Genomic DNA, 15,758 nt, shown 5'->3' with positions numbered 1-15,758 from the left:
AGCGGTGGACAACGGATTCCAGGTAGCGGCGGCGGAGCGCGGGAGGCCGCTGGCCCTGCGGCGCGAGGTGCGAGAGGTCGCCGGCGCGGAGGGCTGGAGGCCGCCCGCCGGCGCGAGGCTGCGATCTCCACCGGGAGGCCTGCCGGCGCCAGGCTGTGAGGAGCGCCGAACTCCGCCGGCGCTAGGATGCCCGGGCCTCGGCACTCTGCCGGCGCCAGGATGCCCGGGGCGTGGGAATCCGCCGGCGTCAGGATGCGCGGGGCGTGGGAATCCGGCGGCGCTAGGCTGCGTGGGGCGTGGGACTCCACCGGCGGGAGGATGCGACAGCGAGCGCGGGAGTCCGCCGGCGCCCGCGAAGCTGAGATACGATAGGGGATGCGATGGTTACGTTTCCAAAATACGAAGGGTCGAAGTACAAAATCTGTTTTACACTAGCCCTCCGACACCTAATTCGTTACGAAGGGAGTATATAGATTAATATCCTAGATTTTGCAACAAGGGGCGGTGGCGCAGTTGGCTAGCGCGTAGGTCTCATAGCTAAACGTGAGTGATCCTGAGGTCGAGAGTTCGAGCCTCTCTCGCCCCATTCTTTTTTCGTTCGATCGTCAGAATTTTTATGTCCAACTTTTTAACCGGAGCATAACTGTCAAGCTCATTGGAACTGGAACGGCCGCCCTGTCATTTTGCATCATCTTTTTCAAGGATACGTTCTGGAAGACGTATCTGTTTCATAGAAGAAGGGCCAAAAGGCCAAAGTACAACACACTTCTGGCACAGCCGCCAGAGAGTGCAACACCACACTGTCCTCGGGTAGACAGCACACACCCACTACGCAACTACTCGCGACATCTCCACTTTCCCACGTCTACAAGACTACCCCTAAACAGGCCAGCCATACGCCACAACTCCGCTTCTTCTGAGATCCGAGAGATGACCATGCTCAATGATGGGGTGGCGCCTTCAAAAACGATGTCGTTCCGGTGACGCCAAAGGCACCGAGCAAATTAGGGTGACAGACTGTCCGGAGGTCACGATCCTTGCCCGGACCACCTTGCTTTGATTGGAGCCGGGGAACGAAGTTCGTGTCGACTCGTGGCATCCAATGGATCTTGCCCCACCAACCTAGACAAGTCGCCCGGACCTGCCTAGATAGGACGCATCCAAGCGGAAGGTGGTCCAGCGTCTCATCCTCCCGGTCGCGAAAGGGCAAGTCGCCGGATGTGGAAGGCCACGCCTACTCAACCTGTCCGCCGTCCAACACCTCGTTTTTGGCTGCCGGCCACATGAATACCCTCGCAGTTTGGCGGAGCTCGGACCGCCAAATCTGAACCGCTCCGACCATCTCCACTCTAGCTCCGAACATCGCACGATAACAGGATCGCGCTGAGTAACTGTGGTCATGCTCCCATCTCCATCGGAAAGTGTCCTCCACGCCCTCAGTAAGAGCCACGCCCGTCAGCCGGTCTGCCAGCTGGAAGAGCTCGCCGATAGCCACTGCGCTCAGATCCGGAGGAATGTCGTCTAGCCAGCTCCCTGCCAGGCCCTCGCGGACCCTTCTCTGTCTAAGGGCGCGCCTCGGCACCTCCTCAAACAGAGGCCGGTGCTAACTCACGGATCCGACCCTCCGGAAGCCAGTTGTCCGTCCAGAAGAGAGTACTCGCCCCATCTCCCAACACTGAATAGGTAGCCCCCTCAAAGAGCTGCTTCGCCAACTTGGGCACCTGGATGTTAAGCTCCTTCCACGGCTTGGAGTCGTCCATCCGCTGCAGCCATAACCATCTGGTCCTCAGGGCTATGTTCATCATCTTGATATTGGGGATCCCTAGACCGCCCCATTCCTTTGGCGCGCAAACTTTGTCCCACGCCACTAAACAGTGGCCACCCTTAACGTCCTTCCTTCCCTTCCAGAGGAAACCTCTTATAATTTTCTCAATTGCTATGATGGTCTTAGCTGGTAGGTCAAGCGACATCATGGCGAAGATGGGTATCGCGGAGAGCGTCACGCGTACCAACTCCAGCCGACCGCCTCTATCGAGAAGCGAGGCACTCCAGCCAGGAAGTTTATTTGCCACAGTGTCCACGAGGTATTGCAGTTGAGCTGCAGTCGGCTTCCTGAGAGTGAGGGGTAACCCAAGGTATCGCAAGGGGAAATCCACCACGGGGCATTGAAGCTCCTGCTCCACGACAACCTTGTCGGTGTCATTACAGCGGATAAGGTTTGCTGAGCATTTCTCCATGTTGACACGTAATCCCGAGGCGGCACCAAAATCATCCACGATCCCGGAGAAGACCCTAAAATCAGCCACGGTGGGGCGAAGGAAGGTGACCACATCATCCGCGTACACCGAGGTACGCAGTCGCAATCCTGTCTGCGCTAGCGGGGTAAGCAGCCTCATCTCGGCCGCTTTCTCGATCATCAGGTGCAGGACTTCCATGATGAGGATGAAGAGCTGCGGGGATAGGGGGTCCCCCTGACGCAATCCACGCCTATTGGCAATACGTGCACCAGGAGTACCATTCAACAAAACCCGGGTGGTTGCTGTGGAGAGGAGGGCTGATACGTCTCCGACGTATCGATAATTTCTTATGTTCTATGCCATATTATTGATGATACCTACATGTTTTATGCACACTTTATGTCATATTCGTGCATTTTCTGGAACTAACCTATTAACAAGATGCCGAAGTGCCGGTTCTCGTTTTCTGCTGTTTTTGGTTTCAGAAATCCTAGTAACGAAATATTCTCGAAATTGGACGAAACGAAGACCCGGGGGCCTATTTTTCCACGGAGCTTCCGGAAGACCGAAGAACATACGAAGTGGGGCCACGAGGTGGCGACACCACAAGGCGGCGCGGCCAAGGGGGCCCGCGCCGCCCTATGGTGTGGGCCCCTCGTCGGGCCCCGACTCGCCCTTCCGCCTACTTAAAGCCTCCGTCGCGAAACCCCCGATGCGAAAAACCACGATACGGAAAACCTATGCGAGACGCCGCCACCGCCGATCCCATCTCGGGGGATTCTGGAGATCTCCTCCGGCACCCTGCCGGAGAGGGGATTCATCTCCCGGAGGACTCTACACCACCATGGTCGCCTCCGGAGTGATGAGTGAGTAGTTCACCCTCGGACTATGGATCCATAGCAGTAGCTAGATGGTTGTCTTCTCATCATTGTGATTCATTGTTGGATCTTGTGAGCTGCCTAACATGATCAAGATCATCTATCCGTAATTCTATATGTTGTGTTTGTCGGGATCCGATGGATAGAGAATACCATGTCATGTTAATTATCAAGTTATTACATATGTGTTGTTTATGATCTTGCATGCTCTCCGTTACAAGTAGAGGCTCGGCCAAGTTTTTGCTTTTAACTCCAAGAGGGAGTATTTATGCTCGATAGTGGGTTCATGCCCGCATTGACACCTGGGACGATGTGACGGAAAGTTCTAATGTTGTGTTGTGCTTGTTGCCACTAGGGATAAAACATTGGCGCTATGTCCGAGGATGTAGTTGTTGATTACATTACGCACCATACTTAATGCAATTGTCCGTTGTTAGCAACTTAATACCGGAGGGGTTCGGATGATAACCTCGAAGGTGGACTTTTTAGGCATAGATGCGGTTGGATGGCGGTCTATGTACTTTGTCGTAATGCCCAATTAAATCTCACTATACTTATCATGTCATGTATGTGCATTGTTATGCCCTCTCTATTTGTCAATTGCCCGACTGTAATTTGTTCACCCAACATGCTTTTATCTTATGGGAGAGACACCTCTAGTGAACTGTGGACCCCGGTCCATTCTTTTAATACTGAAATACAAATCTGCTGCAATACTTGTTTTACTATTTTCTCTCGCAAACAATCATCTTCCACACAATACGGTTAATCCTTTGTTACAGGCAAGCCGGTGAGATTGACAACCTCACTCGTTTCGTTGGGGCAAAGTACTTTGGTTGTGTTGTGCAGGTTCCACGTTGGCGCCGGAATCCCTGGTGTTGCGCCGCACTACATCCCGCCGCCATCAACCTTCAACGTGCTTCTTGGCTCCTCCTGGTTCGATAAACCTTGGTTTCTTTCTGAGGGAAAACTTGCTGCTATGCGCATCATACCTTCCTCTTGGGGTTGCCCAACGAACGTGTGAAATACACGCCATCAAGGGCACAGATAACTGCCAAGATCCTCTCACCGAACCCAATCTTCCGGAGGAGGGCCCAATCCACGGTGTCGAAAGCCTTGGTTATGTCTAGTTTCAGGAGGACCGCTGAAGTGGCGTTGCTGTGAAGCTTTCGCGCTGTTCCCTGTACCATCATGAAATTATCATGCAAGCATCTTCCACGCACAAATGCACTATGTTGCGGGCCTACCATTTGGGGAAGGACCGGGGCGATTCTGTTTGCCAGCACCTTAGCTACCAACTTTGCCACGCCATGAATCAGGCTGATAGGTCGGAAATCCCGGACTTCGTCCGCCCCCTCTTTCTTTGGTAAGAGGGTGAGGAAGGCCTCATTGATCGAACCGAAACCACGACTGTCCAAACGGGAGAGGGAGTTGAAAGCTTCCATGACATCCTCCTTGATGATACTCCAACAGGTCCGGAAGAAACGGGCTGAGAAGCCGTCAGGGCCGGGGCACTTATCTAGGGGCATGTCCCTTATGGCCCTCCACACTTCCTCCTCAGTGAACATTCCATCTATATGCTGGAGGTCGAGAGAGGGAAGCCCCAGAAAATCCAGGTCCAGCGTGAAAGGTCGGTCAGCGGTCGCCCCTAAAAGCTGATCAAAGAACGCATCCACTGCTTCTGCCTTCTCAGCATGCTCAGTGACTCGACTGCCGTCCACGACCAAATGGCCAATAAAGTTCTTGCGCCGTCTGTGGCTTGCATGCAGGTGAAAGAAACGGGTGCAAGCATCTCCTTCGCGAAGCCAAAGAATACGTGAACGCTGTCGCGCAATTGTCCTCTCAAGCGATGCCAACCCAAGGAGCTTCTTTTTTAGCAGGCGCCGAAGAGCTCGTTCCTGTGGCGACAACAACCTAGACTCCATAGCAATGTCGAATCGAAGGATCAGCTCTGTGGCCATCAGGATTTGCAGCTTGATACTGCCAATAAACTTGGAGCTCCAGCTGGCTAGCTTCTTTGCCGTGGCCCTCAGTTTCTGGTCTAGGCGCTTGAAAGGGTTTGGATCGCGAGGTTGCGTCGTCCACACTTCCCGGACCACCTCTAGGTAGCCATCTACCTTGGGCCAGAAAGACTGGAACTGAAATCTACGACCTCTGTGCAGGTCCGGAGCCATGTTAAGCACCAAAGGGCAGTGGTCAGAGGGTCCACTGGACATGGCAGATAAGAAAGCCTCCGGGAATAAGACCTCCCAGTCCACGGTCGTGAAGACCCTATCCAGCTTCTCCAAAGTTGGTTGCACATGTTCATTGGACCAAGTAAATCTCCTCCCGTTCAGGTACACCTCCTTAAGATCCAAGTTGGATAGTGTCCTTCTGAATCTGCCCATCATACGACGGTGTAGAACCCCTTGGTTCTTGTCCTGAGGGTCCACTAAAAGGTTGAAATCCCCGGCCACCATCCACGGCCCTGCATGCAGATCTCGGATGTCTTGGAGTTCTTGAAGGAAAGAGCATTTGTCAGCATCACTCTGTGGTCCATAAACCCCGGTAAACCACCAACTATCCCCTCCACTGATGGAAATCCTTGCCGTGATGGCATTATCTGTCAAGTGAGGGTTGGACACTGTCACTAAAGTGGACTGCCAAGCAAGGAGAATACCACCCCTGGTGCCTACAGCCGGGAGATAATAGAACCCGTCGAAAGCAGAGCCTAGACATTCCCGTACCACGCGGTCGGAGATAACCGCCATCTTAGTCTCCTGGAGACAAACAACAGCCGCTCGCGCAGGCGAGACGGCCTGACAAACAGCAAGATGCCTGACAGGTGAGTTTAAACCACGCGCATTCCAGATGGCAATGCAAAGATCCATCGAATCCATTATTACACACAAGAAGGGATCAGCGCAGATGGGTGCGAAACAACGCACGAAAAAACAAGAAAGAGAGGCCTCAAATCAGGTCAAACAGTCCACTGGTGCGTCAGAGGCGGCCTGCAGGTCAGCTGGTGTCCAACCAAAGAGACGAAGAACCACGTCCAAGTGCTGCTGGCGGAAGGGTCTGGTGAAGAGGTCGAGGTAGGCATCCAGAGCTTCATCCCCAATGGTGTCTCCCTCTCGCGCAATGCCAAGCCTGGTGATCAGCGCACGCTGCTGCTGGCGAATGGGAGTGCCAGCAGCAAACCTCTTGCTGATACGTCCACTGCGTCTCACATGTCCTGTGTAGACCTTCTTCTTCCTGCCCTGCCTGACAGGTCTGCTCAGCACCGGAGAGACCGGCTTCCTACAAGATCCACAGAAGGAGGGAAAGTCCTGTCCTTCCTCCAAACTGGCAGACCCCAGGCATGTGGGTCCCACTCGCAGCTCTTTGTCTGGGGGCGAGATGCTAACTTGGAAATAATCGAGCACCGACGTGGGCGAGCCACCCTCCACGGGATCCTCCGAAACTTCTGGCGAGGTCCAACCTTGCAACGATGGTGTGTGCACGATCCCGGAGTTGGACAGCTGGCAGTTTGGGGGTGGGTCAGCCTGGTCAGAGTGGGCCAGACCAGTCAGAGGGGGCAGGGCCGATCCATTGACCACAAAGAACCCCGACCTGCACTCCCCCTCCTCCCACTCTTCCTCAGCAGCAAGGCCACGTGTCGCCCCGGGGGTGGACAGGCCCGAGGTCTCCAAAAACGGCGCAGCAGCTTTGGCGGTCTTCAAGCCTTCGGCGGGCCCCGCGCCAGGGGATCTGCACCGAATATCCTGCGTATCCAAACCGTCCCCTCCACGCGTGAGACACACGCCAACTCCATCGTCTCCGCGCCGCGTCCGATCCGAGGAAAAGTAGCTTGCTTTTCCACGTGGCGAGCGGCAACTCGTGCGGCGATCCCCACAACGCGACGAGTCCGTGGCAGGCTGCCAACGGTCCTCCCCCGCGCCCTGCATGCAGCCAGGGAGCGTCCTGGCAACCTCCAGCCTTAGACCACCTTTTTGCATGCCGCTGCCAGCCCTTTCCACGTCATCATCGTCTACCTCTGGCCACGGGGAGACATCGGCGGCCACGTTGAGAGCGACACGCCGGCTGCCGCCCCAGCCGCTACCGTCGGATGGTCTTCGCCTCAGAACGTCCCCGCGGCGAGAACGAGACGCGTGCCTCCGGTCGTGGTGACCACGGTCCCCTCCACGCTCATCTCTGCTCGAGCCCCTCCTTCCATGCCTCCTACCAGGCTCATCATCCCAGCTCCGGCGTCTCCCAGAGCCGCCATCTCCGCCGTCCTCGTCAGAGCTACCTCCGCTGCTGTCATCACTCCAATCCTCAGCCGGGGTCATGTCTTCCGCGTGCACCACCCAAACCGTGACCGAATACCGGAGCATGGTCTTCTCCAACGGAATCAGGGCGGTACCAGGGAGAACGAGACCTTCGTCTTCCTCCATCCGATCACCAGGTTCCTCGACGAGCAGATCCTTGGCCTTGGGAAACGCGGAGATGTTGTTTGTCCAAGCAACTACTTGAAAATGACCGAGGTCTTCCCGGTTCGCCGTCGCAGCTCCCAAGCACTCCACCCACGCGTCGGAGGAGAGAACGGCGGTGGCGGTGGTGCGGTTCCACGCATGTGCCGGCACGCCGGTGAGCTCGAAATGCGCACGGAATCTGAGCTTGCACTGCGTGGCTTGCAACTGCCTGTTCCATGGCGTGAAGCGCAGGGAGAAGTCTCTGCCGTGCGCCGCGTCCGCCGCCATGATCTCGTCGCGGACACGCCGGCTGGAGCACACGAAGAGAAAGTCCCCGGGCCCAGATCTGTGTACGGTGAAGTTATCCTCCGCTCGTGGGACGCGAGCCACCAGCGCCGCGCCGGCCTCGCCCAACGGAATGTACGCGCGAGTCCCGGCGACAAAAGCAACCAGCGCGTAGCGTAGGGCTTCCTCCGCGCCGTCGACCTCCGCCGTCCTGGCAACGAACACGGACTCCGCCGCCTGGTGGCCACGCCGGTCCTGCCCGCCTCTGGCCTCGCCACGCGGCCTTGCGCGCCTAAACTCCACGCCGCTTGCGCCCTGCCTGGCCGCGCCAGGATCACGCTGCACGGGCCCTCACCGCTCGGCGACCTCCTCATGAACAACTGCTTTCCCACGAGCCGCCCTTGACGAGGACCCTACAGCCTCCAACACAAGAGGCGGCGGCGGCGGTGGTGGCGGCGGCGGTGGCGGCGGCGGGGAGCGCCCACGCACGCCCAGCCTCAACCTTGCGGGCAGGCGCGCGGCCTCCGCATCCACAGGCGGCGGCGACTCCTCGCGCGAACTCTGATTCATCATTCACTAATCACTAGTCGGTTTGTACTGTACTCGCTTGCTGGTTGTGGGCAATGTCGACGTGTTACCAGCTGACAGTGAAAGCCACGAAAGACACATGACCAACAATGTGGGACGCGAAGGCTCCACATTCCACCACAACGATAGCACAACGTAATCTCGCTGGCGTCTCACATGCCAGTTCACACAATGGAGATTACACTGAACCCGGCACATCATCACATCAGAATGGGTATTTTCATGGAGAACGGAGAGAAACGATACAAGCCCCTCTCCACTGCTCTGTGCAACCACGAGGAAACGCCACACTGCCGATGTCCAGCCAAAGAAGACCCATCCGCGCGCCACCTCGATGAGAGCTCTACACCTGCAGAGACGAAGCAAAGGGAGACGAGATGACACAGAGGCACAGGGCAAGTGTGTTGTTTCGGCAATGCTACGCCGTCTTTGGATCGACCACATCGACATGGATTAAGAATGTCTCTGAAGCTGAAGAAGCACGAGGTTGGCTTACCATTTCGTCGTTTGAATCTTCGGCGACCGGCTCTTGGAAAAAATCGATGACGCTCTTGCACACCTCGGTGGGCTTCTCGAGATTGACTGCGTGCCCAGCGTTGTGTATGACAACTAATCGGGAGTTCCCCTCTAGATGCCTGCCAGTTTGTTCAGATGTTGGTAAAATAGTTAGTTTCAATAATGGATGCTCCTAATGCAGGTTAAAAAGCTTATCGAAGGTAGCATATCCAAATTAACCTCTTCAATCGATGCGCCAACTCCATTGGGAACACCTTATCTTGCTCCCCCCAGACTATCAGCGTTTTCTGCATTGAGAGTTTGAGTCAGGAAACAGTATGGTATTACATAGAGCTCGTAGATTCTTATTTTTGTCTCACATGGTTTGTATATATCAACTCATGAGTCATGTCTACCAGGTTCTGTGTTTTTATTACAGTAGTCCTTTGGTAGGTATTGAACAATAAGTGCAAAATTTTAGGAAGAAACTACCTGTTTTAGTTTTGGAAGAGTTGAAAGTTGCCGTCCACTGATCAAGGCATGTAGTAGCTCAGTCTTCTCTTGGATATGATCTGAGCCCATCACCTGGTATATTATAAGAGAAGGGTACACAACTTAGAGTAGACGGGAGATTCAAATTCTGCTGTGTGCTGCAGTAAATAATCGGAAAAAGAAAACACCTTCTGGAATTAAACCCAGAACATTATACAATACAATGATTTCTGAGCTAATATAAGAGGAACATAACACCGAAAGAAGATCATTTCATGAATGAAACTGAACAAGAGCTGAAGCAATGCGATTTCAAACAGCACTGATGGACTATTTAAAAATTGCTCAGCTTCTGTCACATACTGTAACCCCATAATATATAAAGCATTGCAAGCACCAGATTTTGGTTTTTAAAAGCTCTGGCAAAGTAAACAACTGTTATCAATCAAGATGAGATTATTTTAACAGTTAGCTTGCTAATATTTTCCAAGATGCAAGGCCTTAACCTCACCTACTAGGCTACTACTAGTTCTGATCTCAAATTTCAGTACTATTGTATTCCAGAAGTATACTACTGGTAATAGAAAGGCTGCATTGTTTTCTGAGTAAGTGGGATCACTGTTTCAAAGGCTAGAAGCTTATCTCCATAATTTGGTTCATATTTTTCTACAAAGTCACTTTCTCATTTCCCTTTTGATCCGGTAGGATGGCACTTTAAAGTGTATACATGCACCTTAAAGCAAAGTTTTAATAAGTTTCTGCTAAGGTTAGAGCCTTTTCTAACACTAGAGATATTTCTTACTCAAGCAATGTAGCCAAGAACTCTCCTACAGTTTCCTGGGGCAAAACAACGTAACCAACCTGGTATTTACTCCCCACCACCATCGAAAGATAATTGTTATCTTCGTTCTTTTCAAGCTTTGTATTAGCAAATGAATTTCACCAATAAACCAAGTAAATGAACCTCAGGGAAAAGGGTATATTATCATATCAATATTGTCAGTTGTCGACTTAATACGAACTTTCGGGAAAAAAACAAATTGGGTTCTTTTGTGTTATGTTCTTAGAAGAACATCAAACGTTCACTGGAATCAACTTGATGACCCAGTTAACTGAACTGCAGCTCCAAGAAATTTTAAGCAGTTAGAGAAGTCCATAATCAATTGCATTTATGTTCTGAAATTATCAATTTATTTGTAAGAGGTAAAACACTAAAGTTGCATACTATGCTAAGTATTTCACTGTGCTAACTTTACACCAGAAATGTGAACTTTAGCAGAGGAGAACACAAGTTAGCAAACAAATGGTGGACCTACTATGTATTAAATCAAGCATGTTGTCACTAGCTTACTCTGAGCCCTCCACTTGCAAGTGTCTGTGCGGCCGGCGCTGCCTCCACAGGTAGAAATCACATGCAAACATATTCACGGGAAGGAAACAAGACTGATGACCTGCTCCTAACCTATTGGCGCGTGTCAATATTTTGAGGCTTTGTCGGCTACATCATATCTGCACACGCATTACCACAGCCACGCATAGTGGTTTCAGTTAGTTGGTGTCCACTGACGGTAATAAGATATTCTGTGATGTTTTCAACCACAACAAACAGACAGCAGTGCAAAGAAAATATCCTCCACTCCGCCTCAGCATAACTTTCCCTTGAAGCATCCTCAAAAACTGTGTGCAAAATCTGGATGGCAGACAACTACACAAATGGTATCACTCAACCTAGGCCCTGAAAATTCAATCTGTTGTATAGTGTTGGTTTTGCAAATGGAATTGACTTGAAGATGGATGTTCAGTTGGTGAGAAATCAATCAATTAAAATCCTCTGTTTTATTGTAGACCAATTTGAAACATGCTTCAAGCGATTATGATGAGCCAAACGTTTCAATTTCAGGCATTTGAATGACCAACTCGGTTCCCAGCCCCAGCCCCAGCACCACCACGTGCACAGCACAGTTTTCAATCTGAAGAAATGAGACGAAATTTGACTCGACTGCTGCTCCATATCACATAAAAAACACAATTCTCTTGTCTAGAGGCGCCTCAGTTATCCCCCTTTGTACGATTCTATAATCACATCAGACGTCGTATGGTCTCGCAGTTCAATGGGCAGAATCAATTTCAACAAGAATTTGCTACTAGTAACAAAAAATTCAATCTGAAACGGCAGCTGACCTTAATGTAGTCCCAGAGGAAGCAGGACGGCATGATGAGTGGCGGGCGCACGAACGTGAGCCTGACGAGGCGCCGCACCTCGTCCGGCCGCCGCGGCACCAGCAGCGCTGCCGCCTCGTCGACCCCGGCGACAGGGAAGAGGCCCTCGGCGAGGTCCTTCTCCTCCAGGCAGACGCCCGCGCAGACCATCGCCACCTTGTCCACCGCGTCCGGGTACATGGCCGCCATCTTGTACCCCACGAACCCGCCGTAGCTGACCCCGACCAGCCCGAACTTCTTCACCCCGATCGCATCCAGCGCCGCCTTGAGCGACCAGGCCTGCCACGCAGACGGACACAGAAGCATAGGAGGAGTGTCAGGGAGCGGCGAATGGCGGATCGGGCGGGCTCAGGGGTGTGGGAGAGGGACCTGGAACATGTCGGAGCGGTCGGGGAGGCGGGTGCAGGAGTTGCCGAAGAAGACGAGGTCGGGGACGATGGGGTCGAAGCCGGCGGCGATGAGGGGGCGGAGGTAGGGGTACCACTGCCAGGTGGCGGAGGCGCCGAAGCCGTGGAGGAGGACGAGCGGGTTGCGCGGCGGGCTGGCGGGGACCCACATGTGGACGGTGGTGACGGGGTCGGCGGCGTCGGGGAGGTGGACGGCGAGCGGGCGCAGGCCGGCGGCGAGGAAGCGGTGGCTGAAGCAGCGGTCGCGCGCCGCCGCGAAGCTGAGGAAGCAGGCGGCCTTGCCGGCGATGGACGGCGGCGGGGGAGGCATTGCTGCTCTGCTGGCGATCGCCGGGCGGCGCGGGGTCGTCCTCCGGCGATCGCCGGCAGCGGTGGGGGATTCGGGCGGTGGCGAGAGACTGGCGGCGGGCCTGCGGGGGTCTCCGGTCAAGCGAGAGAGACGGGAGCTGTGGTTAAATTTGGGGGTTTTGCTAAGTTTGGGGTTTTTGGTTTGATTGGTGTGGTCTGGAGCTATGGAAAAGAGGAAGAAAATGGTAGCGAGAGCCAGAGAGAGAGAGTGAATGCGAGGCAGGCGAGTTGTCGCCTAGAAAATTCGTCGACTGGCTTTCGCGCGGTGTCCAGGTATCAGGATCGAGAAATGGTATGCCTGGGCACATAGGAAAGCTTAGGATGCTGCAGAAAGTAGCATCACAAGAAGATTTGAGATCATACTCTAAAAGAAAAAGAAAAGACGATGTAAAGATTCTTTCTAACCAGAAATTTAATTCGGCACATGGAAGCATATGCTCCTGCCACTCAAAAAACAATTTTGAAATGTCGAAAAAATCCGTACAAAAATTTTCTCGCTTACGTATCGACATTTTACGTGCGCACATCAAGTTTTACGAAAAAACGATATTTTTTGTGACTTGTACGAAAAAGAGAAACAAAACGTCTCGTACGCAACCTTTTTCTACATCAAAATTTGCCTTTTTTACAGATGACACTCAAAATGTCGGTTTTCTGTGAAACCACTTTGTAAACGTGTAGAATTTCGGAATGTACCCACTAAATTTTGTATTTGAATTTTTCAATATTTTGAAAGTGTATTTAAAATGAAGTTTAACAATCGGAAGCATATGCTCCCGGGTGCTTTAATTTCTATTTTTGTCAAGCTTCAACTCAGCCATACGCCTATGAAAAGGATGAAAAGGTCTAAGACAATTCAATTATACACCTCTCTTCACATGTAACGAGACAAGAGAAAGTCGAAACATGAAACTCAAAGGTAGCATTAAGAGATATTGTACATAAATGGAGGGGACACCAACAATTTTAGAACTTTATATACTGTACTAACTAACTATTCCAAATAAAAAAGATTTGATGGAAAAAAGGCTACTAAATCCACCACTTAGTGTGCGCGGGGATCGAAAGCGAGGCCCAACGATCCCCCCTCCCCCGCCGCCCCCCAAACGGACGGCGCCCCGCGGACATGTCTGTTCCGATGTATTCCTAGCCCAATTCCGGGTGGTTTGTGGTCGCGGGGACAACGCGCGAACGGGGCCGCCGGAGCTTTATTGGCCACATCGCTCCTTGGCTGCCACAGACACATGGCTTTGTTGGCGCGACACATTCTCTCACGGTAGCTTGCCTCCTCACCATCCTGGCATAGGTCATGCCATGTCGCTGCTCTGCCGCTTGCTGCGCCACCACGTGAGCAGTCGTGATCGCCGCCGCTTCCACGTTCGTAGACACCTTGATCTCAGCGGCCCTCGCTGCCATCGCTTGCTACACCGTCGATGTGTCCTCTCGGAGCCGCTTCGATGCCACTTACATGGCGACGACAATAGCCTCTTCTGGAATGATGGTAATAAGGCTACCTTCTGGAATGATCCGTGGGCCGATGGCCTTTGCCCCAAGTGCATTGCGCCTTCCATATATGCTATCTCTAAGAGAAAAACTTGGAACGTCCGAAAGTCAATCTACAATGAAGCGTGGATCCTACATCTCGACATTTCCGCAGACCTTTCAGTCCAAAACCTACATGAATTCACCTTGCTTTGGCAACATACTTCGCAAATCACTCTACAAGACGACGTGCCAGACTCTATTGTTTGGAAGCTCACCGTGAACGGGGCATACTCTTGCTCGTCGGCCTACAAGGCGCAATTCGCCGGCACCATCCGCTCATCCATGGAGGCGGTCGTTTGGAAGGCTTGGGCGCCCCCAAAATGCAAGCTCTTCTCTTGGCTTATTATTCAAAACCGGGTTTGGACGGCAGACCGCCTTGCGAGACGAGGGTGGCCTAATGGGAGGATTTGCCCCCTTTGTCGTTTCCATGACGAGTCGGCGGCCCATCTTATTTTTAAATGCCGCCTCTCCGTTCGCCTTTGGACCATGATTAGGGATTGGCTTCGCATCCACGACTTTGACCCCGCTTCATGGAATGAGTTTGATAGCGTGGAACATTGGTGGACTTCCATCGTTCTTGCTCATGGCGGGAGAAGGAAGGCTATGGCCTCCCTCCTCATGCTAGTCGCTGGGGAGATTTGGAATGAGAGGAATGCGAGAACCTTCAAAAACAAGAGCACTATGCCAACCATCATCTTCGATAGAATTAAGACGGAAGCTAGAATTTGGGTTTTAGCCGGTGCGAAACATTTGGGTCTTTTGATTGCGGGAGAATAGACTTTTCCTCGGTGTGGTTGTAACTCTAAAACTTGGTTCTATGAATTCTCTTTATTTAATGAATTAAGGCATCTTTTGCCTTTCTTTCAAAAAAAAAAAAATAGCCTGCCTGTGGGCCGTCTCTTGTGCCAGAGAATTGATGAGGCAAGGGGATATTCACTTTGGCTCATAGGAGCATTTGCTCCCACTATATGAATCTACATTTCGAAGTGTCAAAAAATTCTAAAGTAAAAATTTTCATGTACATCTACACATTTTATGTTCGTGCACAAGTTTTCAAAAGAAACTAAAAAAATTTGTGGCTCCTGTAAAAAAGACAAATTTTGATGCTATAACACGACTACGTACAGGACATTTTTTTGTCTTTTTTGTACACGCCACATAAAATATTGTTTCTCCATGAAAACTTGTGCACTAACAAAGAATGTCACGATGTACACCAAAAAATTTATGTCGGAATTTTTTGACATTTTTAAAATTGTTTTTTAATTAATTTGTATAATGGGAGCATTTGCTCCTATGAGCCAAAACGCCACCTCCGCAGGCAAGGTCCTACTTTTGCCATGTAGAGAGAAAGATCGTCCGATGCTTGTTTGGTTTTGTGCTGGAAACGTTTTAGCTATCGTTTCTGTAAATGTGGTTGCTTTCTCTTATGTAGAACTCGGTCTTTAGACTACTTTTTTTTTTGAACGGGAAGAGGGGTCTCGAAGGACCCCGATTGCTACATTCATTCCATCGTCGGTGGAGTACAAATTACAATCTTTAGACTACTCTAAACTTTACTACAAGACGGTGTTCTCTCCCTTTTGTTTGTACCTGGATGCAGGTCTATGTTTTTCGTTATGCTTACAATGGAAATCCACACCAACATTTTTAGGATAAATTATTTAAGATGGAACTCGTACATGAAGCAGTGGGCTCGATACCATATCAAATTTCATGTACTTGCTAACGCAACCAAAAGTTCAAACTAACTGGAAAGAACTAGGCAAATATACTCACATAAACACCCTTCCCACGGTTTATCGGAGAAGAAAAGTTAACATGTAGAAC

The 15,758-nt window shown here is 51.7% G+C and overlaps 1 protein-coding gene and 1 non-coding gene across 2 annotated transcripts; one reads left to right on the top strand and one right to left on the bottom strand.

Annotated features, from left to right (window-relative positions):
- The first annotated feature begins 498 nt into the window (after positions 1-498).
- Positions 499-586, top strand: TRNAM-CAU. Its single transcript is given in 2 exon segments — positions 499-536; positions 551-586. It is a non-coding gene; the product is annotated as a tRNA-Met (tRNA).
- Positions 587-8,745: 8,159 nt separating this feature from the next.
- LOC124678647 (2-hydroxy-6-oxo-6-phenylhexa-2,4-dienoate hydrolase-like) lies at positions 8,746-12,345 on the bottom strand. Its single transcript, XM_047214508.1, has 6 exons — positions 11,998-12,345; positions 11,590-11,907; positions 9,409-9,501; positions 9,157-9,224; positions 8,918-9,056; positions 8,746-8,770 (listed from the first exon to the last, which is right to left on the bottom strand). The coding sequence occupies exons 1-6, from the start codon at positions 12,343-12,345 to the stop codon at positions 8,765-8,767; spliced, it is 972 nt and encodes a 323-aa protein (XP_047070464.1). The 3' UTR covers positions 8,746-8,764.
- Positions 12,346-15,758: the final 3,413 nt, after the last annotated feature.

The sequence above is a fragment of the Lolium rigidum genome, chromosome 7 (genome assembly GCF_022539505.1).
Source record: "Lolium rigidum isolate FL_2022 chromosome 7, APGP_CSIRO_Lrig_0.1, whole genome shotgun sequence".
NCBI lineage: Eukaryota > Viridiplantae > Streptophyta > Magnoliopsida > Poales > Poaceae > Lolium > Lolium rigidum.
Note: the sequence above shows the minus strand (reverse complement) of the source record. Positions and strands in the feature narration are given on the sequence as shown.

Bases quoted from the DNA above. Each gene is read 5' to 3' on its own strand.
- LOC124678647 (XM_047214508.1), bottom strand. From the start codon at position 12,345: ATGCCTCCCCCGCCGCCGTCCATCGCCGGCAAGGCCGCCTGCTTCCTC. The intron at 9,502-11,589 runs GTCAGCTGCCGT...ATAATATACCAG, and splicing joins TCCTCTGGGACTACATTAAG to GTGATGGGCTCAGATCATAT. The intron at 9,057-9,156 runs GTTAATTTGGAT...ACAAACTGGCAG, and splicing joins TTGGCGCATCGATTGAAGAG to GCATCTAGAGGGGAACTCCC.